Source organism: Leguminivora glycinivorella, chromosome 4, assembly GCF_023078275.1.
Source record: "Leguminivora glycinivorella isolate SPB_JAAS2020 chromosome 4, LegGlyc_1.1, whole genome shotgun sequence".
NCBI lineage: Eukaryota > Metazoa > Arthropoda > Insecta > Lepidoptera > Tortricidae > Leguminivora > Leguminivora glycinivorella.
This window is the reverse complement of record NC_062974.1, coordinates 13,454,652-13,482,519: the sequence shown is the minus strand read 5'-3', so window position 1 is coordinate 13,482,519 and position 27,868 is coordinate 13,454,652. Positions and strand designations below refer to the sequence as shown.

The window sequence follows — 27,868 nt, the reverse complement described above, 5'->3', positions numbered from 1 at the left end:
ACAATAAAAAAATTTTAACTTCTGATTAGCAGAAACGTCTGCAATCGATGCCACTAGACGCAGGCGTCGTGAGTTCAAGTCTCACCCAAGGCAGACATTTTCCACTTTTAAATTTATTCTAAGCCTAGTGGCATCGATTGCAGACGTTTCTGCTAATCAGAAGTTAAAATTTAGCATGGTTAGCGCATCGGAACTGGTGAATTTCCAATATGACTTGGAACTCCGGTTGCCGTTTAAGAAGTTTAACACTCTTACGGTAGATGTCGCTACGGGTCCCATTGACCTTAGTAGTGGAAAATTTCGCTGGCTTGGTTGAAGTCTTGGTGGCTCAGTTGGCAGAGCGCTGGAATATTATCCAGAGGCCGTGAGTTCAAGTCTCACCCAAGGCCGACATTTTCCACTTTTAAATTTATTCTAAGCCTAATAAAAAAATTGTCTATCGGATTAAAAATATCATTTACGTCTTATGCTCGTAATATGATCATTTGTTTTGTCTTCAATGTATATTTGTTCTGTATCTTTTGCTGAGGTGTGCCAATAAAGAGTATTCTTTCTATCTATCTATCTATGATCTTACAAAACACGCTTTGTTTTTACTGATCCGTGGCACTAAATCTATTCATCATCATCCTCCACCTTGCATTATCCCGGCATTTGCCACGGCTCATGGGAGCATGGGGTCCGCTTTGACAAATAATCCCAAGATTTGGCGTAGGCACTAGTTTTACAAAAGCGACTGCCATCTGACCTTCCAACCCGTAGGGTAACTAGGCCTTATTGGAATTAGTCCGGTTTCCTCACGATGTTTTCCTTCACCGAAAAGCGACTGGCAAATATCAAATGACATTTCGCACATAAGTTTCGAAAAACTCATTGGTACGAGCCGGGGTTCGAACCTGCGACCTCCGGATCAAAAGTCGCACGCACTTACCGCTAGGCCACCAGCGCTTCTTGGTACTAAATCTACTATGTAATAAAAAGTTTTACTTACAAGAGGATCTTTGGTTTTTGAAATCTCTCGGAGGCTTTTGGCTTTGCTTCCCAAGCTTTCCACCCATTTCTGTGTCACCGGGTCTAACTCGTCCAGAGGGTCCCCAGACTCATTGTCAACTTTGCACTGAAATCAAACAGTAGCATTTAAAACATAGACACTAATAATTTTCAAATTTTCTACTGAATTTTAACATTTGATTACATCTCAGTCAAACGCAACACGTTGGCTAGGCTAGGTTGTTACACGGGCAATACAGCAATCTACATACCATTGACGCGTTTGTTTAAAACGCATCAACTAACTATGGAGCAAACGCGGCAATGGTATGTAAGTTGCTTGAAATTGTTTTGCTCGTAAGGGCACCATAATAACTAGTACTTACGCAATCTGAAGTTAGTAGAATAAACATAAGGAAACAAACTGGTAAGAATCACGTGAGATTTAAACAAGATAACGCTATGTATAACTGAGACTCTAGAGGTATTACGTTACCATATTGTAACGCGTACCTACTCGTAAAAATATACTTGAAATTTAATTCCTAATATCTCATAATTTTCTATTTCTATCTTTTGAAAAAGGAGAACGTAATTTGAATTAAAATATGCTTCATTTACTTACTTTGAGCGTAAGAAGTATCGATAGGAACTTGCGTCGGTCGCCGATAAGAACCGCGTACCCGACGTGAGGTAACTCCGCTTGTACCGTCTGCTCGATGAGTACTGGGGCCACATTCTCACCGCCGGCGGTGATCAACAGTTCCTGTAATATTTACACAAACTGGTTACTAATGAAATTACATGAAAAATATTTATTATCTGGATAATTTGATCCCATAGTTGCAAAGACAACTACCTTAGAACTATCACATATTATTAACTAGTTTTTGCCCGCGGCTTCGCTCGGTTTAGAAAAAGACTAAAGGTAGCCTTTGTCACTCCCCATCCCTTCAACTATCTTCACTTCAAAAATCAGGATAGTTTGTTGCTCCGTTTTGCCGTGAAAGACGGACAAATAAACAGACACACACACTTTCGCATTTATAATATTAGTATGGATTATAACGTAAAAGGTAAGAAAGGCACAAATCATGGCGGCGATGCATCGGATGCATTTCGTAACTACGCTATGTCATAACCAAAGAGGATCGAGTATTAAAGAGAGTTACTGTCAAAGTAAAATGTGTAATCACAGTGCATAGACTGCCATCTCTCGACACAGGCTTAAAACTTTTGAACCTCAGTTTTGACAATTTGGCCCATATTCTTAGCTTGATATGTTTTAAAATGTCAAATATTAATATTAGCGCCATCTAGCCGAGCGTACCCCAAATGTGTATCGCCATCTAGCTCACCGTACCTTTTTCTGTATGGTTTTGGGGTACGTTTTTTTCTTAGACTTTATCTGTCTATACGAAGTTATATAGGTCTTTGGTCATAACATTATGTCATTGGAACATGGTTTATGTAAAGTACGAATTGTTCAAGTCATAAAGATTTTCGAATGAATGAACACATAATTAGTGATGTGAACCACATTACAACGAGGCAAACCTAAATAGTACCTAAATAGTTGACTATGTCACTCTTAAGGGAACGCCAGAATTTCCCATAAGTAGGTCAATTCACAAGAGCCAGCACAAATAGAAGTGAATGAAAATATGCACGTGTGTCGCAGATTAATAAAATACAATCCAAAGTTTTGTTAATTTCATTCGTGCCAGCCTTCTTGAAACGGTCTGTAGATGTTAGTTCAATGTGAGCAAACTCCAAACAGTAGCCCGTACCTTTATCCTGCCAGTAATGTAGAGGAAGTTATGGCTGTCGACTCTGCCGACGTCACCAGAATGCAGCCAGCCGTCGCTGTCGATGGTCGAGCGTGTCTTCTCCTCGTCGCCAAGGTATCCCATGAACACGTGGCGACCCCGCATCAGGATCTCACCAGGGCCATTCTGAGACATCGACCCTTCGAACTTGGTTTCTGTGCCTTCTAGCAGCTCGCCCACTGAGGTGAGGTTGAACCTGGAATAAGTAAAATCAGTTACATATATTCTGCTTTTTGGACCTCTTTGGTCTTTGCTTTAGTTCCGCGACTTCCGCGTTCAAGTGTGTAGCGATGTCTCTAATATTACATGTTTGCCAAAAACGCGTCATACAGGCGCTGTGGTCGTCATGAACGTGTCAGCTATGTCCTACTTTCTCTTTCTTTTCTATACGCATACTTACTTGGGATCGATGCTCAGCGAATGCGCGCCAGAGCCCTCGCTCATGCCAAACGCCTCCATGATAGGGATGTCCAGTGACAAGAAGAATTTCTTGATGTCTGCCGACAGCGGAGCGGCGGCCGTCACAAACGTGACACATCGGTCTAGTCCTAGGTTTTCTCGCACTTTGCTGAACACCATCAACGCGCCATTTTGTAACTTAGAGTCATGCCGTCACGCCTGAAATCGTACGAGCAATTCATTATTCCCTTTAATTTGCTATTATATTTCGGTACTTAGATTCGTGTGATGACAGGTTAAGAATGTCAACACCTTCCGTGGGTGTCCTACAAGTCGACAGTGGGATAGAGGTTCTATTGTGCTTGTGCTGTGGGCAATGAGCTAGCAACCTCTCACTGCAATATCACAATTTCGTTTTCCCCTCACTAGCTCGGAAACACGTGTTTTGTCCTTTAATACCAGCGGGTAAAAACGCATTTTATCCACTAGTGAATAAAGTAATTTGACCTTGAATAAAGTCAAATTAACTGCTTTAAAACTGATAAAAGTAGGTGAATCTAGTAATAAAGATGATTTACCACCTGTGGAACTACTGGAAGCAGTGATAAACGCATTTTTTGCGTTGTAGTTTCCTCGCTATTGTGAGGGGAAAAGTTTTGTGTTACACTCGGGTGCAAATGTATTTTACTTGTCGTGTTTTAAAAAACTCGCAAGTTCAGGATTCTATTCTCGAACCACTCACTTCGCTCGTGGTTCAACTATAGAATCCTTTCACTTGCTCGTTTTTCAATTCCACACTCGGCGTTAAAATACAACTTTGCCCCCTTGTATAACAAATAACTATTACTTTTACCCCTTTAAATGATCAAAGTGACACTGAAACTTGAGCAGTTACACGTGTTTCATGCCTACCCTTTTTGGGAATACAGGCGTTTATGTATTTTATGTATTTTGATTAAATATGTATAGTGTTACATATTCTTGAATTTGATTAAATGTGATATGATTCGATCATATAAAAAATTAAATACATCTAAATCTATGGTCATGCTATGGCTTATTCTATTACTGTAAATAACATTTTAAATGATTTATTTCTTTACATGAATAGTATCTGTAGAATCAAATTGTTTTTTATATCGATGTTTTATTTCTCGATTGTATATCCTATTTATTTTCACGATAGCGAAGTTATTTCTATTATTCCGTAGCCTTGTGGTACTAAACTTGATATCAACTGAATGTCACCTATAAATCTGACTTTATTGATTTTATTTAATATACTTATAAGAACGATGTTAGCGTAAAACTCTAAAATGAATGAGAGAAAAATTGTTACTTATTAAAAATTATATTTAAATATGAACGTGCACATGAGCTAAGTCAACAGATCACACCATACAACATCAACTTATCAAGCGTTGACCTTACCAATACTGTAACATTTCGAGGGTGGTGAACTCTATGGGGAGGCCTCTCATGCCGGCTGATAAGGCCCTGAGTATTTAGAAAAGTCAGCTGAATTGGGGAACGACTGCCGCACCACAAAATATCTTCTATAAGTGGGAATGATATACGGCGATATTAAAATATAAAAAGAAATGAAAATCGATGTAGGTAATTGGCGCATCATTTCTAGGTAGAAGTAATTTTTAATTAGTTCTTGGATACTCGATGGCCCTAATGGTTGTCACCGGGACACTGAAGAAATTTCCGGTACTGCCACCATTATAAACCTACCTACTATCATTGCAACTCATTGAGTAGCAACGGAACCCTATAGAAAAATATCTACCTAAGTACTTGTTTATATCAGTTATTTTTATGTTCGTGTTTACTTATGGAGTTTATCCATATCTACGGATATTTTTATGTATAAATTTACAACTTCAATTGCGTCAATATTTTCTGATAGGTATTGATTATGAAAACCCCGCTAATGACGCTAATCTTTATGAAATATTTTATGAATTTTGGCGGATTCAAACAGTTACGGTGAAGATAAAAGTATACTTAAATAAAGTGGAAAGATAAGTAATCCTGCAACGTAGATCCGGTTCATAATCTTTGTTTAATCAATTATTTAGTACCATTATTTCTTACTTGGTAGCATTCTACCAGGAATGCTGAGAAAACAGAAACGTAGAAGTCGTGAGGAAACAAAAAGTGACAGCTTTTCCTCAGCAGTGGAATATAACATAAAATAAATCTCACCCTTCAATCCTGCCAAGGTGGTACTTCAGCCCTTTCTCTTTGGCCCAAACAGCGATGCATCGCTTCAGGGATCCGCTCTGGGCGCCGACGGCCATCATTTTCTCGTACATTTTTTCCCATAGCCGAGGTACTGCTAATAGTCTGTAAAAATAGTAAAATACATCAGATTAGTAAAAGAAACCAGTAGAATTAATGAAAGTGTCGTTCGTATTTTTTTTCGTCTAATGCCAGATGTCTTGTAAATAGTGTGTATGTAACCTTTTAACCGCATAGAATTTTTGATTGCCGCTAGTAGAAAGTTCAACTAAGATTTGTCAAAATGAGCTGGCTATTGTATCGGACTACGGTGGTAAAAGATTTGTAAGACGTGGCATGACTTGAAAATCCTTGAACATTTTTTTCGTATCAAGTCTGAAGCCTTAACTTGGTACCTACTGCATAGTACTGGGGACGCTATTGCTATGTCTTGTATGGGAACCCTGCATTTTATGATTAAGCACTGAGACTTGGCACAGTTGTTCATTGGGTGGCCCTGAGTAGATAAAGATCGGGAGGCATCGAGAGCCCCCCTTAATTTAGGAGGGAGGAGGGGGGGAAGGCTGGCGCCTCCGCGCTTCCTTTGAAACCATATTTCTCTAAAACTATACAAAATAGGGCATGCGATATATCATTTTCGGATAAATGAAGGACGAGGAATTCATTTTTGGAACAAAAAAATGTATTTTAGAACAAAAATACAAAATAAAATGGGAAAATCTAAAAACGAGATTTTTTTCTATACATATTATTGCACATTTTATGAAAACTGTAATGGTTTTTTTTTAATAAAAAATATTATTTAATAGCTACATTTATCTAGTTTTAGAAAATGTATAATTTGTTATAGAAATATATTATAGGACGAGTGATAAAAAATAATTTACATCGCCCGATAGGGTGATTTGAATGCTCATTTCAATAAGTTTTGTCAATGATTTCAGGTATAATCACTATTTTTAACACACGAAGCCGTAATAATTGTAGTTTATGGCTAGTTTAGTGATAAATGTACTTAAAATAAAAAAAATACAAAAATTAAAAATTAAAAATAAAATGTAATAACTTTTTTATAACATTATCCTATTTCGTTCTTTCTATACAATATATATTTAAAAGCAATAAATATGAATGAAAAGCCACATTTATGCAGTTAAAAAAATATACAGTTTGTTATTTAAATATATTACGAAACGCGAGATAAAAAATAATGAAAGTGACGTGGCAGGGCGATCTTGATGTACGGTACGGGTCAGCTTGTATGATTCGATGAGGTGAAGTAATGGTACTCAAAGCTCTCAAAAAGTGTAGTTATTTAGAGTAATTCAAATTAAACAACATAAGTACTCCTATATAGTCTAAATTTAACTATTTATATTACATGAAATGATCGATTGATATGATAGGTCAGATATATACATCTGATCCTAATACATCTTGTGAAATAGTAGTTATCTATATGATTTGCATAATTTATGGATACTTAATTCTTACTTGACATATTTATTATTCCAGATCTGCGTCCTGTACTTTGGTTAACGAGTGCCGAAAATAGTTACTAACCAAAAAAGACCGCCCAATTAACAGCATTTCACCGACAAAAGCTGCCTTGCACCATTTTTGTAAGGGTTATAGGTATATCAAGGTGTCCATTTATGGGGTCAACTAAACCCAATTCAAAATTTGCCATTATTTGCTACTTGTGGCTGGACGAAAGTCTGTAAAAATTGGGATTTGGAAGCCTACTTGCCCGCAACGTTGCCTGTTGCTGCAGAAACATGCATCGAAATTGTCGGATGCAGGTGTAATAAAAAACAGTGCCGCGTAAGGTGCAACCGTTAAAAAAAGACTTTTTAAATTAAATGTTTGGAGCTGATGTGCTTATGCAGTGGATGTTGTGATATATACATAATTAAATTCAGACTATTCATGTTGTTTTATTTGAATAACTCAAAATAGCTACACTTTTTGAGAGCGTTGAGTACTAGCCCCGATACATAGTCCCGTTTTCGTCTAGTCAGACCATTTTTTGAGGTTCTCCTTTGTACAAAAGCAATGTCTTAGTTCAAAAATCATTAATGTTTAATGCTAATACGAATGTGGTTTATTTTTTATGGCACTATTGCGCAATAACTAACTATCATTGATACTGAAAGGAAGAATATGACGATTTTTATTTTATCTTTTATGGATGGGTAAAACCGATTTAAGGGTGCCCAAAGGAAGTAACTAAATTCTGCTAGTAAACTAAAAAACCTTCAAGCCTATGCATGCAGAACTGCTTTAGGAGAGGAGAACGTGATTAAGATATTTTTTTTGCAATATAAGTCACATGCAATTTTATTTTACAATCAAAATAAACTATATTATAGGACTTTTACAATTTTCTGTACTGGGTCGTGATATACCTACATGTGTAAACGTTATTAGAATAAGTATATTTCTGTATTACTAGACGAACTCCAGTGCATAGCGGGTAGTACCTTTACCTCACCTCATCGAATAATGCAAGCTGACCCGTACATTAAAATTTTCATTTTCATTATTTTTTATCTCGCGTTTCGTAATATATTTATATAACAAACTATATATTTTTATAAACTGTATAAATGTGGCTTTTTATTGATATTTATTGCTTTTAGATATATATTGTGTAGAAAGAACAAAATAGGATAATGTTAAAAAAAATTATCACACTTTTAATATTTTTTAAAATTTTTGTATTTTTTATTATTTTAAGTACATTAATCACTAAAATAGCCATAAACTACAATGATTACGGCTTTCGTGTGTTAAAAATAGTGATTATACCTGAAATCGTTGACAAAACTTATTGAAATGAGCATTCAAATCACCCTATCGGGCGATGTAAATTATTTTTTATCACTCGTCCTATAATATATTTCTATAACAAATTATACATTTTCTAAAACTAGATAAATGTAGCTATTAAATAATATTTTTTATTTAGAAAAAACCATTACAGTTTTCATAAAATGTGCAATCATATGTATAAAAAAAATTCTCGTTTTCAGATTTTCCCATTTTATTTTGTATTTTTGTTCTAAAATACATTTTTTTTGTTCCAAAAATGAATTCCTCGTCCTTCATTTATCCGAAAATGATATATCGCATGCCCTATTTTGTATAGTTTTAGAGAAATATGGTTTCAAAGGAAGCGCGGCGGCGCCAGCCTTCCCCCCCTCTTCCCTCCTAAATTAAGGGGGGCTCTCGATGCCTCCCGATCTTTATCTACTCAGGGCCACCCAAGGAACAACCTGTGCCAAGTCTCAGTGCTTAATCATAAAATGCAGGGTGTTGTGCAATAGCGTCCCCAGTAATAGAGGATAAAAATTTATTAGATGCCTATAAGTAGGTACTACTTAAAACAGATTATAGATCCTAGTAACTGTGATCCGAGGTTTGCTTTTTTCCTCAATTAACACGTAATCAATTATAATTATTTCCAAGGTGTGCAGTGGCGTTGTAGGTTTTTAATGAATTTATCAATTAAAATGACTTTGAATAAAAAATGCGAATTGCGTATGTAATAACATCAACTGGTATAAAAAGGGATGGCTGGGGTGAATAGGGGCTACACTTTAAATAGTACATTACATCAGAGGCCGGGAAAATGAGGATTTCCGGCCAAGTGGGTATATAGTGGGAATCCGTTTTCACGCCGAGGCATGTATAGTGCTTTTCTCAAACATACAATGAAATAAAAAAAATGCTCTAAAGGACAATATTTTATAAAAAAAAGTTTCTTTGCAGGCCTAGGCCTAAAAAATAATATGAAATCCCTTTACAGTCCTCTCGAGTTGTTGCGCCCAAAAAGCGATACTTCCCAGCCCATTTTAAGGAACGTAAAGACAATATTTCATTGCATGTTTGAGAAAATTTACTTGACAATTACAGTAATCTAGTAGATTCTTAGGTACCTAGTAATTCTAAGCTGAATATGCACAGATTTTGAAGTAGAATGTAAGTTGTAGTAAGTAGTATACGTGGAAAATGTTTCATAGTAATCAGACGGGTTCCCGCAATTTCTTACTACAAAGTCAATATACTGTTAATTTGGTGCGACTGATAACATTTTCCAAATGATAAGAAAATGACGTGTAAATATGTAGGTGTATCATACGATATTTCCAGATCAAGATAATGCGTTAATTAAATGGCTGTCGCATTTTCATTAACGACGACGAGTTATTAATAGAAGTTATCTACTATATCAATCAGAATATCGGCTTATTTGTGCTATCTATTCTATTGTTTCAATCAACCGATTAGAGCTTAGATCATCTATTTCCTTGTTATATTGATTAGTTGATTAATTAAATACCCATTTTACAATAAAAACTTGTGTTGTATAATTACAGTGCGCACGGCGCAAAAGGGTATTTTTCGCTATTCAAAGGTAAAAGAAGTCTAATATATGTATCGTGATTTGTACCTACATCACAGAACTTAATTTAGATAGAAGAAACAAATTCATATATTTGTATAGGGGCCGAGCGTGTCAAATTTTGTACTGAAGTTGATTCTTGCCTGTAATTTTAAATATGTCTCAGGCTCTTGATTGTTCATAATTTTTGTGTTGTTGCAATCACGTGACGAGGCATTTTTTTATGTTTTGGTTGACTTCAACTTACAAAAATTGACGCCCGAAAGCTGCAAGCTGCGAGTAAAGACGGACAACTCAGTGGAATTCACTGAGTTCATTTGACACGCTAAGTAGATACGTTTGCTTGATCTATGGTATATATGACATCTGTGACCTACATCCTATTTTGACAGTTAATCAAACGTCAACTTTTGATTGCCATCGTTACCGCATATTAATAAAAAAACCGGCCAAGAGCGTGTCGGGCCACGCTCAGTGTAGGGTTCCGTAGTTTTCCGTATTTTTCTCAAAAACTACTGAACCTATCAAGTTCAAAACAATTTTCCTAGAAAGTCTTTATAAAGTTCTACTTTTGTGATTTTTTTCATATTTTTTAAATATATAGTTCAAAAGTTAGAGGGGGGACGGGGACGGGGACGCACTTTTTTTTCCTTTAGGAGCGATTATTTCAGAAAATATTAATATTATCAAAAAACGATCTTAGTAAACCCTTATTCATTTTTAAATACCTATCCAACAATATATCACATGTTGCGGTCGGAATGAAAAAAAAAATCAGCCCCCTCTTTTCAATACCCTAATAAAACATTTTTTTCCATTTTTTATTTTTGCACTTTGTTGGCGTGATTGATATACATATTGGTACCAAATTTCAGCTTTCTAGTGCTAACGGTTACTGAGATTATCCGCGGACGGACGGACGGACAGACAGACATGGCGAAACTATAAGGGTTCCTAGTTGACTACGGAACCCTAAAAAGAGCCCTATAACGATAATAACGCCTTCTATATCAGCTATTCAAAACACGAAAAGATATAGCAGGTACATACTTACAAGTAGGAATCTAATCTAATGCATCAATGAATGACATTCAGCAATAGATAAGACGATTACATGCACAATAATAAATATAGCACGGTGTAGTGTACATAAATACAATCTAAAACGCTTTGATTTCATGATATTTCAATAAATATTTAAAGTAAGTAAATAAATATTATATTTCACTTTGGATGCTATAACACTCGCGAGTTGAAAGCGAAGCGAGCGCGGTGCCTTCGCCTCCCATTCACTCACTCAAAACAAGTAATTACAACAAGTTAAAGAGTTACCCCCTTATTCATAAACGTACACTAAAGTTATCAAACCGATAAAGTTAATTTATCCCTTTCCGACGTATTGGTGTGATATATACAAAGGGACAAACGTACTTTATCGGCTTGATAACTTTAGTGTGCGTTTATGAATAAGGGCCTAAGGGGTTATAGTATAATTCAAGAACCGAGCCGTTTGCTACTAAAACAGATTCCACTAAATTAAATAACACTAAGTATCTACGAGTATAAAGCAATTATGTCTTATTGCGCATGTGCCACACGCGTACTTTCCTCGCAACATTTAATAACGTACCTGGTAGGGCGAACATCCTTCAGTGTGTCAATCAGGCTGCCCTTGAGTGCATCTGGTTGGGCAAAGTACACCGTCACGGCGTTCATCAAGGTTAGGTATATGTCCACCACCTGTCGACGGTAAAATTCATATTATTATTTACAATTTTGGGAAATTCAACAGCGATATTAATTTGTATATTACACAGCCACGGCTAATAAAAATGTGTCACTGTTATTGAATTAACTGTTAAAAGTGTTAAATAATGGATATTATTGACAATTATAGCTCATTATAAGTACCAGTGGCGGCTGGTAAAAAATTCTGCTAGGCAACACCAAAGTAAAAAGAAACCTACTTTAACATTAGGTACTTTACTAGTAAAATGTTAGGCAAGACGGTGGGAATCGGCTTGTATGGACTAGCCGCTGCTGATAAACACATCACGGACATCAGGGTAGTAAATTAGTTATCTGTTAAAATCGTCCTAAAAATGTGATACCTATGTGCTGTATAGAACCTATTTTTTTAACTTGATGGGTGGGATTTGGAGTTTTTAGGATATACGATAAGAATGGAGATTACACCTGTCGAGCCTACCCATCGAGTTTGATAATAAATACCATAAGCGTTCCGTATAATTTATATTTCATATTCATTTCATATTTTGGGCGTTGCTACAGTTAGCGCCGGCCCGAGCACTCAATCAGGGTACATCGAAATGCAGTTACGGCGCCTTTGGTTACCTTCGTTTAGCAATTGAGACTGTTCTTTTTTAATTTTGCCATTTTAGCGCCCTTCCTATGGTTTGACGCCTAGAGTTATAACCACCTAACTAAAGAAACAACCAGAAGCCTCTTTTTGAAAATGTAATAGGTAAACCAAGGTACAAGTACCTACACATTCGATTGTGTTAAAAGATTTCATTATTTAGGTTGATCCGTACGACATTAAAACATGTTAAAAGCATGTTCACTTGTTCAGGACTTTGCCCTTTAACAATCGTGTATATAATAATTTTTCATCAAGGCATACAAACAACTGGTTTTCAACCTGCTTATGCAAAGGACAACAAGACATATGTGTGAGACATGTCAACTTTAGAATTGAAATATGAAAATGGTTAAAATTTTACGAAGTTTGTTGGTTGCGCAAGCACACACACACACACGAAATTAGTCGATAAGTAGTTCCTAACTATTTCTGTAAAACAAATTGCAAAACCTGTAAATCGCACTCGCAGACTACCAAGACACAGGCGCAGCCTAGTTTGGAGTCTGATAGACATGTATCGCAAATCTAGTAATAAGTGTTTGTTAAATAAACTATTACGCCACACGGATAAAGTTATACGGATCGTTGATATATGGAAAATTTCTAATCAAGTACAGAGAATTTTGTGACCTTTCTGTCAATCAGAAGGAATTTGGTTACAGTTCATATTATGTGGACTTCGATTTTACCGATAATTTGTAAAGATACTGATTGAGATAGGTACTTGAAGACGATATAACACAACAAATAAGGAAACAATTTTGAGAAAGTTTATGGCAATTAGGTACTAGAAAACTGTGTTCTACAGTGAGCCGTAAAGCGCGCGATAGCTTTACTCGTATACGATAAACGCATGCTATCAACGTAATGTAGAAAATATTACGGTGCTCGGCGTGTTTAAGCTAAGAGTTTCGACCAGACAAGAAATGAATCATTGCTTGATTTGCTCGCACTACTGCGTTAAAAAAAGCCGCGTAAACAATGTATACCTAGTCATTACACTCATTAGATGATCGGATATAAAGTGGTATACAACAAACGAATCGCGTTTAAAACTGCGTTTATCGCATAAAACATCCGCACGCTTAAATAACCGTAAATAAATTGTCAATCACCTGAGCAGCAACATGACTGAGTGGCAAGAAGGAGATGAGACTGTCGACCGTCGGCTGGATGTCACCGGCTCGCTGCGAGATGGAGTACGCGTCCCACGTCAGGTTGTCGTGTGACAGCATCACGGCCTTCGGGGGACCTACGGTTCCGGACTGGAAATAAAAAGTGGTTTAGTGCTCTGTATAAGAAGAGAAGACACAGATTGGCCATTTTTTTCAAAGTTGACCACTTTATTTTTAGATTTAGAAATTTTTATGTGGTTTCCACTCAGAATCGCGAGCTCTTTCAACCCTAATAGGAGACAAAAAGTGTCCCAAGGGTGTTTCCCCATTCCGTTACCATTTTCCGATTCTGAGTATAAATCCCGTAAAAAATACCCATGTTACAAAAAAAGTGTGGTGGACAACTTTGAAAAAAAAAATGGCCCAGATGAGTATCGATCGTAACAAATTCTCGATATTAGGTTGCCAAGGCGGACTCCAGGCTCCCATGAGCCGTGGTAATATGCCGGGACAACGCAGGGGGAAGAAGAGTTACTTAAGAGTGATGATAATCTTGTTGGAAATGCCGAAAACAGATTTTTTATTACGCTTGAGCGCTTGACATTAGAAAAAAAATTGTAGATATGTCGGGAGTGTTTGGAGATGACAATTAATTATTTAAGTTTACCTACTTTTTTAGCTCCTTACCGTATAGACTATAGTGCAGCACTCGTTGACACCGATACTCCTCAGAATATTGTCTAGCGGTCCATCTGGCTCCTTTTGTCCTATTTCTAATATTTGTTCCCACTGCGGACAATTAGTTAAAAGCATATTATCAATATATTTTATTTATTATCGTGGAAATGCAATGCTGTATGATAGTCAGTGTGACAGTGGTATGTTTTACATTAAATCATTTCGACTAGGTGACTAAGCAGTCTGAGTAATAAATGAAAACTTTGAATAAATGACTGACGACTAAATATGTGAATTTAAGTAACTCCAACACTTACACTGTACAGTCCAGGTATTGAACTGTCGACGGGGCCCTCCCACTGTATAATAGCTTTGAGCGTCGGACATTTCTGGCGGACCGATAGGATTTTGTCCAACTGCTTTTTGTCCTGTACCGCGCAAATATTCGCTCGCGACTTCTCAAGACAATACAGGCATGCTTCCGCCGAATTCGTCGTGTAGACACCCGCTGCGTAACCTCTATAAAGGTAAATGGTTTCAATTATTTATTATTTTCCTGCAAGCCATCATGAACTGCAATCTTTGTACTAAGTAGGTTTGCATGTCCGGTTCGATGTAGGTATGGTGTTCACGCAATCGCGATTCATTATTTTATTGCTTTAATAAAACTTACGTATTAGATGTACGATGTAGTTAACAAAATGAGGAGGTGTCCCATGGAAAAAAAACTGGGACCACCACAGAACTATGACATCTGTGGGGACCACCCTTAATATTGAGTCACAAACTTAAACTAAGGCGCAATAAAAACATTAATCGCGCATTTGCCCCGATTGTTTTACGTTGTTACGCATGTTGAAGAAACGTGACTTTTATCGCAAAAAACTCGCTGTTGGCAAACAAATGACAACCTAAACCTGGAAATGCAGCTATTTTTGTTACTGGAAACTTGATGGTTTATATTTATAATGACTGCTTCGCTAAGCAATTAAGGTTGCAATGGTGAATGTGAAATTTCATCAGGTTTCGTGCTCACCCTGCGTGAATAGCTGCCAAGTCTGCCACGAACCATTGTTCGGAGTTGAAGCCAAGTATGCACACGGAGTGGAATCGCTCTAAACCGAGCTTGAGGAATGCTTTTGCGACTGTCCTTACTCGTTCCAGGTACTGCCTGAATAAAAAAATTATATCATTAAACAGTTGAAAACAATATTTAGCTATATAGATGAGGCTCCAAGAGGATGTTCGTTTGCAAAAATAGCGCACCTCATTTTGCTATATATTGTATAGGTCCCAGACATCATATAAACAGATGTTGCCAAGCAGTTTTGTGGTCCTCTTCCCCCCACCCCGCCAATTAAAAATTGCATACAAACAAAAAAAAATTTTCATCAAATCACGCCGTGAGGGTATCAAAAGAAAAGGCTTATTGAGTTTACGAATATATAGCATACTATAACATTTCTTACACTTTCTCTAAGAATTTTTTAGAAAATTTACGAAAATGCTTCATTTTGGAGTTCACTTTAAACCACTGTAGATTAAGAACTAATGAGTATATTTTTATAATTATTATTTTAAGTTACTAACAAGAGTCCAATGTCTACGAAACAATAGTTCGTACAGTGAAAAAATTGCATTTGGGAGCAGGGGGAGCAGTCAAAGATGGCGAGTTTCGATAATTGAAATATCTTATCATTTCGGTCTCTGAGTGGAGTTCCGTTTGCGGACCTCAATCTGGCATATATTTATTACATAGACAGATATTGTCAATCAGTTTTACACCCCCCCCCCCCCTCACCCTCCCCTCCTGCACAAATATTATTGAAAATTACATAGACCTTTAAAAGCTCTATTCAACCGTTATTTGAGCATATTGATTTCCTTCAATTTGGTTACGAGTTACGTGAAGGAAACCTATACCCAAAGCAAATGACCAAAAAATCTCTACCCGACTCTTTAATAAAACCATGTAAATGTAAATCCAATTGTCGCACAATGTTGTGTACCTGCAAAAAAGCTGCACTGAAATGTATATCATTATGTAAATGTGTAAATAATAATTGTAAAAACATGTAACAAAGTAGTAGTAGAAGTCAAACTATTACTTGCATGTGTAAGCATTTTTTCGTAAATTTCGTAAAAAATGTTCTATTGATTTACTGCCTTGTATTTTATTTATGACACATACAGACACCCATTACTAGTAATTTTCTAATTAAATTCCATAATGAAAAGCAAAAAAATCTATGTAATTTTCAATAATATTTGTGAAGGAGGGGAGGGTGAGGGGGGGGGGTGTAAAACTGATTGACAATATCTGTCTATGTAATAAATATATGCCAGATTGAGGTCCGCAAACGGAACTCCACTCAGAGACCGAAATGTTAAGATATTTCAAATATCGAAACTCGCCATCTTTGACTGCTCCCCCTGCTCCCAAATGCAATTTTTTCACTGTACGAACTATTGGTTCGTAGACATTGGACTCTTGTTAGTTACTTAAAATAATAATTTTAAAAATATACTCATTAGTTCTTAATCTACAGTGGTTTAAAGTGAACTCCAAAATGAAGCATTTTCGTATATTTTCTAAAAAATTCTTAGAGAAAGTGTAAGAAATGTTATAGTATGCTATATATTCGTAAACTCAATAAGCCTTTTCTTTTGATACCCTCACGGCATGATTTGATGAAAATTTTTTTTTTGTTTGTATGCAATTTTTAATTGGCGGGGTGGGGGGAAGAGGACCACAAAACTGCTTGGCAACATCTGTTTATATGATGTCTGGGACCTATACAATATATATCAGAAGTCAGAATGAGGTGCGCTATTTTTGCAAACGAACATCCTCTTGGAGCCTGCTCTAATACGTAGTATAGGTAAGAGATATTTACTTTAATAATATCACGTATAAATAATCAAAATTTTGAAATCATCAATACACTCGTAGTTTTGTTATCTTTTTACAACAGTAATATCTCACCTAGCTTCTCAAACAAACGACAAAGTAGCTGACATATGCAGATTAAGTAAATAGGCGTGCGTGTTGCTTTTCTTACTCAGCTACCTACATACACTACAAACAGTTATTGTAGTTTAGGACGCTGCGTGGACTGCAACATTAGAGGTGTGACTTACGCGTTGGCGACTGTTTAAAGAGCGTTGATCCTCGGAAAAACGTCGACAGCGAGCTCATTCTATAGCCGGAACGTCCACAGGAGGAAATTAATTAAGTACCTAAAGCGTGAGCTCTAGACTCTGTGAGGATGAAAATAACCCCGCCGATGGCACCGACAGGCGGTGCAGTACTTGGCGTCCCTTTCTGTAAGTATTGTTTAGTTTTCAAACCACTTACTTATACGTGATTTTGTGCCACTTCCCATCTTTCTTTGTACATAGCGCAGGACTGTCGGGGTATCTGGCGGCGGTCTGTCGCAGGAGGCCCGGCACGGATATCGGGGGCTCGCCGGCGACCCCTCGCGGCGCCAGGCGAAGCTTCACGCGCCCTTCCGGGATCCAGGTTTGGTAGTCGTCAGCGGGCAATACTTGGTCCGGACCTGGACGAAGAAGAACAGAATAGAAGGTAAATTAATAATATATTTGGCTAGTATTCAATGAAATAGATGTGGCTATAAACGAAACGTAACCAAGCCCTCTGGACACCGAGGCTGGAGACGAACCAACGTTTTCAGCTCATGCGACTAACCCGCGCGGCATTGATGAAATCGTTTGTTTTGGCCTTTTCTAGTTATTCAAAGGGTTTTGCTTCCTATACATTCATACATATTTGATTAAATTGTTATGCTGCGCTTTTCTATATTTTAATCAATAAAAGTCATTAAATGCAGGTGGATCCATTGTGATGTTATAAAAAATAAGCGCGTTACAAAACACGGAGAAACTAAAAAGCCAAAAATAATAAACCTTTCAATTCAGATTTCTTATCGTATTGCAATAAGCTAAACATCCAAATTATAAACAAATCAATTATTTTTGTAGTCGGTACCAGACCTGTTCGTCGCCTTGCTATTGCCTGTTTGCCCCACCCAACCATACACAGGCTGGTACCGACTCCAAAAATAATTGATTTGTTTATAATTTGGATGTTTAGCTTGTTGCAATACGATAAGAAATCTGAATTGAAAGGTTTATTATTTTTGGCTTTTTAGTTTCTCCGTGTTTTGTAACGCGCTTATTTTTGAAGGCGGTTTTATTTTTTGTTAAAAAGTTTATTTATTTGTTGATTTTTAGTGGTTCCTAGTGATATTATATGTATCAGTCCGAATACATGTACAGTAGTGAAAGAATTATCCTTTAACTCCTAACCATTGAGGAGTTGACCTTCCATCATCAGCTCAGTTGATTTTTAGTGGTTCCTAGTGATATTATATGTATCAGTTCGAATACATGTACAGTAGTGAAAGAATTATCCTTAAACTCCTAACCATTGAGGAGTTGACCTTCCATCATCAGCTCAGCCACATAAAATTATTACCATCAGACGTAAATACTGGTGTACCTTTGAAAAATAGACTAAAAACATTACATAAGCCTATAACATTTGAAGAGTTCCCTCGATTTCTCCAGGATCCCATCATCAGACCCTGACTTGGTGCCAATGGGACCATCTCGGGGTTATACCGGTTCGATCAAAAAAAAAATTTTGAAAATCGGTCCACGATTCTCGGAGATATCGAGTAACATACATACAAAAAAAAAATAAAAAAAAAAATAAAAAAAAAAAAACATTCAGTCGAATTGAGAACCTCCTCCTTTTTTGAAGTCGGTTAAAAATGCGTTCTCATAACAATTTCATGGCAATAGTACATTACGATACAAGTGCGTAAAAAAGGAAGTTCGAAACGAGTGGCGATAAATTAAAACACGACCGAAGGGAGTGTTTTAAATCGACACGACACTTTTAAAGCGACCATCTGTACTGAAAAAATGGGTTACCCTCATCTGGCAGATTAATTTTAGTCCGAAACACACTTCGCATAACATGTTTCGCAGAAACACTTTCAGTCGAATGGTAATTTTGCAGAAACCTTAGTTGGCATTATTACTACCACGCATAAGATACATTGGGCAGAATATTGTTTTACAGAACATTACTTTGGTCGACTTTGGTTTAGCACACAGAGAACCTCCTATAGAGTAGCATTCTTGTATATTTTGTTCGCGATACGAGTCACCAGTGCCAGGGGTGCGAGGAGCGGGCGGGGAATGTGTTAAGCGCGCTGTGATTGGCCGTTTCAAGGACGGCGGGCAGTCGCGCCAGATGAAAGGGACTGTCCCTCTACCAGGGATGTAACGGAGCTCTGCTTCTGCTTCCGTTTCTGCAGAACTTCCGTTTTGTTTTGCACATCCGCTTCTGTTCCGGTTCTGTTATTTTTCAAACGGAAGTTATAACGGATGTCGGAATCTAGCGCGACGGTGGGTCATGAGCGGCGTACATCAAAGACCAACAGGTCTATACCTGTCATTTGCTCATTTCTCTGCTTGCCACGTGCTGCGATACTAAACGCTAAGGCGGAAGGCCAAGCCAGTTCTTAAATTCTTAGTTAGTAAACAGTAAACACCTAGTTCTAGGTAATTTAATTAGTTTTTGATTTATGTTATACCTATGTGGTATTTTTTCTTTTCGTTTTTATCATCCATAAGTTCCGCTTCTGGTTCCGGTTCCGCTTCTGCTTCCGTTAAACTAAATTCAAAACTTCTGCTTCCGCTTTCGGTTCCGTTAAAAACACTTCCGTTACATCCCTGCCCTCTACTGACGCGTAAGTGGCCAATGTAAGTTGACCTATGCCGGCTCTGAATAAATTATAAATATGACTTTTATGTGGAATTTAATGACGTCTGTTTTTAAATTTGAGCTTCTTGTTACCTTTCCACACCATTTCACACTACAGGTGGACATCTTTAAGACATCAAAATACCCTTTTTCAATTTTTTTACTGCGAAAAACCCGCGCTGCTTTCGGGTCTGTTACTTGGTCGCTACTGATCGGGCACGGCGAGCGCCCGCGCTTATATCAGTGCAAATACTAGGAAGGCTGGCGACCGCGAGTCGTCTTGTAATGGATGTCTATAGGGGTTGGTCTGTGGTTTAGCATAATTGTATGTACCATAATAATCTTATAGCATAATATTACATTAGCAGAATTTTTACTCGCTATCAGAAAAGAAAAACTGCCCCAGAGTCACCGTTAGGTACGACGACGAGCGAAGCGAGGAGGAGTGTTAGGTATCTTGCATCCCCAACACATCCAACTCGCTATCAAATAGCAAATTACAACTTTATGCCGCCTAAATATTATGCACAAATATTATCTGCAAATGTATTGTTCGACTAGAAGACTATTATACTCATCAACATTATGACAACAGACGATTCGATATTACAAAAATCTGCGAAATTATTTGTGCCAAAGCATATTCTGCGTAAGGTGTTTCTGCCAAACTTGACTTCTGCCAAGAACTATTATACGAATCAAATATATGCGTAAAAAGTTTCTGCCAGATAATAGTGAACCTGAAAAAATATTTTCAAAGTTAAAGAATCATAGCTGTTGACCTAACTGAATAATTGAATCCTATATTTCCCTGGTTTGTTTTACTGGCAGTACAGCTTATCAACATAACGACGACTGTACGTATTTTCTCTCGAAGTAACATTTATAAAAATAATGGTCACTTCAACCTTATGATGAAGTATTTTTTAATGATGGGGCCAAAATTTTTTTAATATAGGATTTTGGTAGAGGGCGTTTAGCGCTAATTTTAGCGATAATATACCACTTCTGTAGATTAGATTAGATTAGATTAGATTTCTTTATTTCATGATAAAAATTACACTATAAATTTGTTACATGCCAAAGTTATGTTTATCTTCTCATCATGATCGTCAAAAATTACATTATGAATTGAAAATAATAAAATGAATAGTTTCTCCCAATAAGGATCGTCATTTACAAAGAGAAATACACAAAGCACAATAAAATTAACAAATGAAATAAAATCCGAAATGAAATACACAAAGCACAATAAAATTAACAAATGAAATAAAATCCGAAGTCAGTGTAATCAAATGCATGCTATCACAAATTCAATTCCATGTACTCATTTACAGAGTACAGAGGGTTATCTAACAAAAGGTTTCTCAATTTGCGCTTAAATGCTTCGTCACATGGCTCATTCCTAAGATCGGCAGGTAAGTGTTCGAAGTAAGTAGGGCCGATGACACGCGGGTTCTTTTTTGAAAGTGCCATGCGACGGGGGACTGTTCTCAGACGGCCTGTAGCTCGAAGCTGTTTGCCCGGACAGGCAACGCGAGCAAATTGAGATATATTTTGCCTAACAAATAACAGTATATCAAACATATATTGTGAGTAGTGCGTCATTATACGTTGAGAAATAAAGAGCTCTCTGCATGGGTGCCTGTCTCTTACACCAGCAAGTATACGTATTGCACGTTTCTGCATTATAAGTACTCTTATTGTATCTGATGAGTTTCCCCAGAGCAGTGATCCGTATGCCATGATAGAGTGGAAATGCGCAAAGTACACCTGCTTTAAGGCTTCTGCGGAGATAAGAGGTTTCAGCTTTCTCAACGCGAACGACGCACCACCCAATCGATCACAAAGATTGTCAACATGGCACTTCCAATTCAGAGTGTTGTCTATCAGGAACCCTAAAAACTTACTCTGTTCACACATGGGCATCGGAAAATTAGTCATGCATGATGGTGGTTGTACCTTTCGACCGGAAAATAACATTATATTTGACTTAGAATAATTGAGTATGAGACCATTTGCTGAAAACCATGACTGCAATTGGTGGCAAGCATCATTATTTTTTAAAGCCAACTGGTCATATGTACTTGCACCAACTAATACATTCGTATCATCCGCAAACAATACAGGCAAGCCAGCTCCAATATTCGATGGTAGGTCGTTCACAAATAATAAAAACAAGGTATTTCCGAGGGACGAACCCTGAGGAATACCGATATTTATGTATCCCACATCAGATTGGATTGACTTGCCGTCAGTGAGTAATTTCACGACTTGCTTGCGGTCTGACAAGAATGAGGTATACAGTTTATGGGCAGTGCCTGTGATTCCATACATTTTCAATTTTTCAAGGAGTAATTCGTGGCTAATGACGTCAAATGCCTGTATGCCCTGGGGTCGATTTTCCACTTCGTCTGCTCGATTTCATGTTTTTGAGTCACAAAATCGAGGGCTCTCGAAATTCAGAAATCTGCTCAATGCACAGGCAGGGTGCGTTCGGCAACACATATAAAATATTACTCGGCTGACTTTCTACCGGTAGTTTACAGGACTTTCAGTACTATGCCCACCATCCTAATAAAACTTTTGCGTTATAGACCAAATTCTTTTATAGAATTTGAAGAATTTTATAATCATTTGATGTTATTAATAAATTAATAACTGATTAAAAAGCTATCACTTGATCAGGCATTCGTGCTGGGTAGGAAGACACTTTGGACAGAGAAACAATAATCGTGTTTATCATATCGACGCATGACTTGTGACCGTTCGTCGTTCCGTTCGACCTCTAGCGGTAGATAAAATAGGCGTGTACTCGGATGTATATTTCGAAAGAATTGTCAAGTGTAGTAGATAGGTACAATAATCATCAAATTACGGTTCAGCTCGAATAATAAAAAAGTCGTACTTCGTCGTTAAGTTAGATTTTTTTAAAGTCTTGGAGAGTTGGAGACGGTGGATAATTTAAACCTCAAGCCAAACATTTTCAGGAGGTCTTTCGTTCAATCTTTGTTAAGTAGTTGTTTTTCAGTTTGAACGGAACTTTTTTAGTAAGTCTGTGCCTATTTATTTATTAGCGATGTAGCTACTATAGTCAATTATTGTTAGATATATTACATACAAGTGTACAATTATATCTAAATATCTAATTAAATAGAATCTCGCTCGGTAGAACTGGAGCCAAATTTCTCTCTTACCTAAACTAAGCCTCACATTCGGTTATTTAATAAAATATTCTTATTTATCAATTTTATCAGAGATGCTCATAAAATTGTAAATTACTGAAACCAGCTTATTTATTTGATAATGTAGGCTTTAGGTTTTTATGCAAAACTGATATGTGAAGATTATTGATTACCTATATCTTTAAGACTGTATTTATATTTTGGACCTACTCGTATCAACAAAAGATTAAATGGTTCTAAAACCATAATACAATAATAATTATTACTAATGCAAAATTATTACCTTTTAAGGCCAGTAAATTATATAAATCTTCTTCATCAAATAGCAAGTATTCTCAAACTATACTGACGCAGATTTTTTTATTTATTTCATTAACTCGCTGTACGTATTATTAGTGTACGTATACGTATATGTGAGTGTGTTTAATAAAACGTCCCACTTTGTCGGTTACCATTAAGGCGCGAGATTTACTTGTATCTTTATACGAATAAACTGACATAGCGGCTTTATAGCAATCGACAAAGTGGGACGTTTTCTCGTGCACACTCACATATGGTTCGGTCTATAGTTTACGAGTTTTTTATCAATTTTCTGCGTGTTATCGATAATTTTTGTATACCTACTATTTGTTTGTGTATTGCGTCGCTTTGTTTAGGCCTACCATTATGCCTTTTGATCCTGAAGAGTTCGAAGTCGGCCTAGGCCGCCTAAGGCTTGAATTCCGTAACTCCGTAATTTCGAAATTCCGGAATCTCGCACAAAGATCGGAATTTTTGGAATCGGAATTGGATTAACATAAGCACACACTTTCATCAAGCATATTTTGGATGGTATTTGTGTTGCTTAAGTGTACGTATTACGTAAATAGGTACCTACAGGTGATTTTATAAACTTACCGTTGAGTGGTTGGCTGCCTCCATTGACCATTTGCATTTTGTTAACTTTGACTATCTCTTCGCCGTTCTCTACGATAACCATTGAGGTTTCCTGCAACAAAATATTATTCTCGTTATTTATAATGTTTTCATTTTAAATTAACTATTTATGATTGCGCTTGTTTATCTTATTTGTAAATAAATTGCATTTCGAATAACAAAATCACAAAATTATTAAACTTTGTCCTTTACATTAGAAATTGTATTAAAATTAATAGTGGCTAGTAGACCATTTAGTAGCAGTAGGTAAAATAATAATATTATTATTCCAGTAATTATTTAAAGTTGCATTTCTTTTGCTTCTCAGCTAGAAACCGTATTGAAGCCAGGGTCACATGTCACATTGGTGTCATTTGAGTCAGACGCATTGGAGCGCCACGCGCCAGTAACTAATATTAAGATCTTAGTACCTTACGGGAGGGTTTGGAGGGCCTTATGATAAAAGAAGATATGATATGATAATAAGAGGGGAGCTACGAGATAGCTTCTAATAAAGCTCAGTCATTATCAGTTGTCATTTATGTTTTACATGATGCTTGACACTTTGTAAATGTCGCAGACGCAATTGTATTAGACGATGATTAATCTTTCCTTAGGTAGCTTGATAAGGGTAGGAACCTAGGAACACTGAGAACTCCCGTGTACCGAAAAAAAGGACCTAAACTTTAGATTGTTTTCCACGTATAGAGATCGTTCCTTAGCCGGAGCGTCCGCGGGAGATATTTTCTCTTATACGAGAAACACCGCACAGTGGTCGACTTTTAGAGTCTGAGAATGAGCACCCTGCTAACACGAGCGAAATTCTTCAGAACACAGTCCAGGCTCCAGTCCAAGCGGTAGAACAAATAAAAGGAGGACTGCCTGTGCCTTTCTTTAGACATGAACATAGTAAGTTTCGCTCCTAGACGGTTCGTCGCGATTTTGGACTGAGTCATTCTAAAAGGGTCCAAGATCGACAATAAGGTACCTACCATATATACTACATAGTGTAGAAATATTTTCGATACATTGTCCTTCTCGGCAATATTAGTAGGTATCTACGTTTGATTTGAATCCCGAAAGGAATCTAGATAAGTTAACATCTATGAAAACATTCTTAATGGGAGTTGTGGGACTTGTGAGGGTGAAATGGGGACTTGGCTTTACTATGATGAGTAAGAGATAAGGTACTCATATGTGACGCGAGCAGATGCTTATGTCAAACAAACAACTGCCGGATAGACGTAACCCTTGTTAGCAAACTATCTTCAATGAGACGTAATTACCATGTCGCTAACCACCTACAGGCAGACAACGTAGTATTACCTGTTGCAGCCCTTTAAAGATGCTGCTATTAAAGTCACGCCACTGTAATGGATTTTCTGCTGTCATGCAAATTAAACATGGGTTCAACTCAAGGTTGGATCACTTATTTATATTTGCATTGTAGTACATGTATAAAAACAATTGTGAATTTATTAATAAATTACGTTTTTCCCAAGTGTGAGACTGGAATTATCTTTAAGTAATTCGGATTGTTTTATGCTAAGGGTCAAAGTAACCCTTTGAACGCCAGCAACTAAGTTGGTGTTAAAATAAAAATTGTAAAAAAATATAACGCGATTCAAGATATTTGGCTTGTTAAAATGTAAATATCTTAAATATTTGTCATGAAAAAGTTTCGAACATAATTATGTAGGCACACTTTTAGGTACCTACTACATTATACACGGTGTAACACAAGGAAACCTAAAGATTTTAAGAGTGGGTACCTACCTATATTCCTGAGTCCGACCGAAATCGTTAAAAATGTCTTTAGGTTCTTCTTCTGTAAACTGTGTTTCCTAAACGTCCCACTTTGGATGCTATTCAAAATCTTGTTATTGTTGCTTAAGAGTCCAAATGTCTCTTTTATTGCATTGACGTCATTATGAGGCATCTATTAATATATCCTTATTGATTGGATTCCAAAAGTGACAATGAATACTATGAAACACACACTTTCTGGCGTCAGAATTTCGTGGTTAAAATCTTTTAGGTCCCTGATCTAACACTGTGTATATTTAATATAATGATAAGAACCTTGCTTGCATTGACAAACTGCTTAATAGGATCAGCAAAACAAACTCACACCTTATTAAGCATACAGACGTAAACGCGCCAGTTATTGTCCAAAGTTCAACCTCAAACCAGTCAGACCAGCGAGCTGGCAATGAAAAATAAATAAGATGACATTAACGAACATTGCACCTTTACTAATAATATAGTATTAACTCTGAATATAAGAAACATAAATATCTATTTTTTTTCATATTAAATTTAAAAATGTATGTTCGCTTCATTAAGGTATTTGACTTTCCAAACATAACTTCAAAATTGTTGAAAGATAATAAATGCAATATACTTACCAACTAATTATATTTATTTAAACGTATTTCTAAAATATACAAAAAATGTACAACAAATTTATAGAATATTTTCTTAAATTAATTTCTAAACCTAAACAATCTCCTACTGGTTCTCATAATAGGCATTAATCACAGCTTCACAGCATTTTACATCTCTAATATTTTCTATGTTTTGCATGCCAATGCGATGCGCAATGTGATTTTTTTCGAGGTTTGGAATCTAATAACAGTAATAACTATGAAAGCTCGCAAAAAAGGATTTTTTGAAAATTTTGAATTGAGATTACCTACTAGCTGGAAATCTGCCATTAAGTATGGTTTTTTAGGGTTCCGTACCTCTAAAAGGAAAAACGGAACCCTTATAGGATCACTCGTGTGTCTGTCTGTCCGTTGTCACAGCCAATTTTCTCCGAAACTACCGAACCGATTAACTTGAAATTTGGCACACATATGTAAACCTGTGACCCAAAGACGGACATGTAATTTAAATTAAGAAAATTCAATTATAGGGGCCACTTTTGGGGGGTAAAAGTGAAAATTAAAAATCAATGTTTCTAGAACTATATTGTGTTACATATCAAATGAAAGAGCTTTTTATAAGTATCTCAAAAATATATTTTTTAATAATTTTAGTAAAGTAATTTTCAAGTAATTTAAGAAAATAGGCAAAAAATGACCGTTTCCCCTCCCCTTATCTCCGAAACTATTAAGCGTAAAATTTTCAAAAAAAAATACACGAGATAGTTTTCAATCTATAGATTACAGGAAAACTTACCTATTAGAAAGCAGTCGCAAAGGATCTTTGTAGGTCTTGCATTTTGAGCAGATACAAATCACTTTCGTCTCGTTTTTTTTGATATAGGTAATTATTTATTTTTAGGGTTCGGTATTTTTCTGGGGGTCAACTCAAGGCGTTACGGAAGAATGGGTTGAAAAAGTGGAGTTTCAGTGTTTACACAGTTTGCTCTTGCAGCGTAGTGGAGCTATTTTCCTTACTTTGACTATTATATTATTAGTGTACCTACTTATTAGGGTATGTATTACTTCAAATTGGTTGTCATGGCATAAAATTAGTGGGTATACAAAATAAAGTATAGAAATTAAGTGGATTAATATTAAAACTTACCCGCTCTAATCTACAATTTGATAGACATCTTTTCCATTTTCCGAATTAAATAATGATTCAAAATTAAAAATTCCAATAAGATTAAATTGACGGAGTTATTAAGAATTTTCCTCAAAACTTATTTAAAAAGAACTGATTGATAAGATAAGGAATAAAATTGGTATGATTCATATTTCACAAGATAGACCATATCAATTATCACCAATATCACTACAACCGAAATAGATACATATGTGTGCAAGTACAGTAACCTGTCCGCGTCCGTTATCGCATGCGTGTCACGAATATATCGGAAGCTATGTGGTCGTGCAACTCATCACCTTATAAAGTTAGCTAACATCGAAAAATATACATATAGAGCAGTTCCTGTGCACACGTAGAATTT

At 36.5% G+C, this 27,868-nt stretch overlaps 1 protein-coding gene across 1 annotated transcript in view; it reads right to left on the bottom strand.

Annotated features, from left to right (window-relative positions):
- Positions 1 to 27,868, bottom strand: part of LOC125225578 (very long-chain-fatty-acid--CoA ligase bubblegum-like) — a 34,443-nt gene that overhangs the window by 2,203 nt on the left and 4,372 nt on the right. The window contains 14 exon segments of the mRNA XM_048129345.1: positions 992 to 1,117; positions 1,616 to 1,756; positions 2,781 to 3,015; positions 3,220 to 3,400; positions 3,403 to 3,437; positions 4,650 to 4,715; positions 5,433 to 5,573; positions 11,507 to 11,616; positions 13,375 to 13,524; positions 14,062 to 14,163; positions 14,370 to 14,571; positions 15,089 to 15,223; positions 17,411 to 17,612; positions 23,932 to 24,022. Coding sequence (XP_047985302.1) covers positions 992 to 1,117; positions 1,616 to 1,756; positions 2,781 to 3,015; positions 3,220 to 3,400; positions 3,403 to 3,437; positions 4,650 to 4,715; positions 5,433 to 5,573; positions 11,507 to 11,616; positions 13,375 to 13,524; positions 14,062 to 14,163; positions 14,370 to 14,571; positions 15,089 to 15,223; positions 17,411 to 17,612; positions 23,932 to 24,022 — 1,917 coding nt within the window.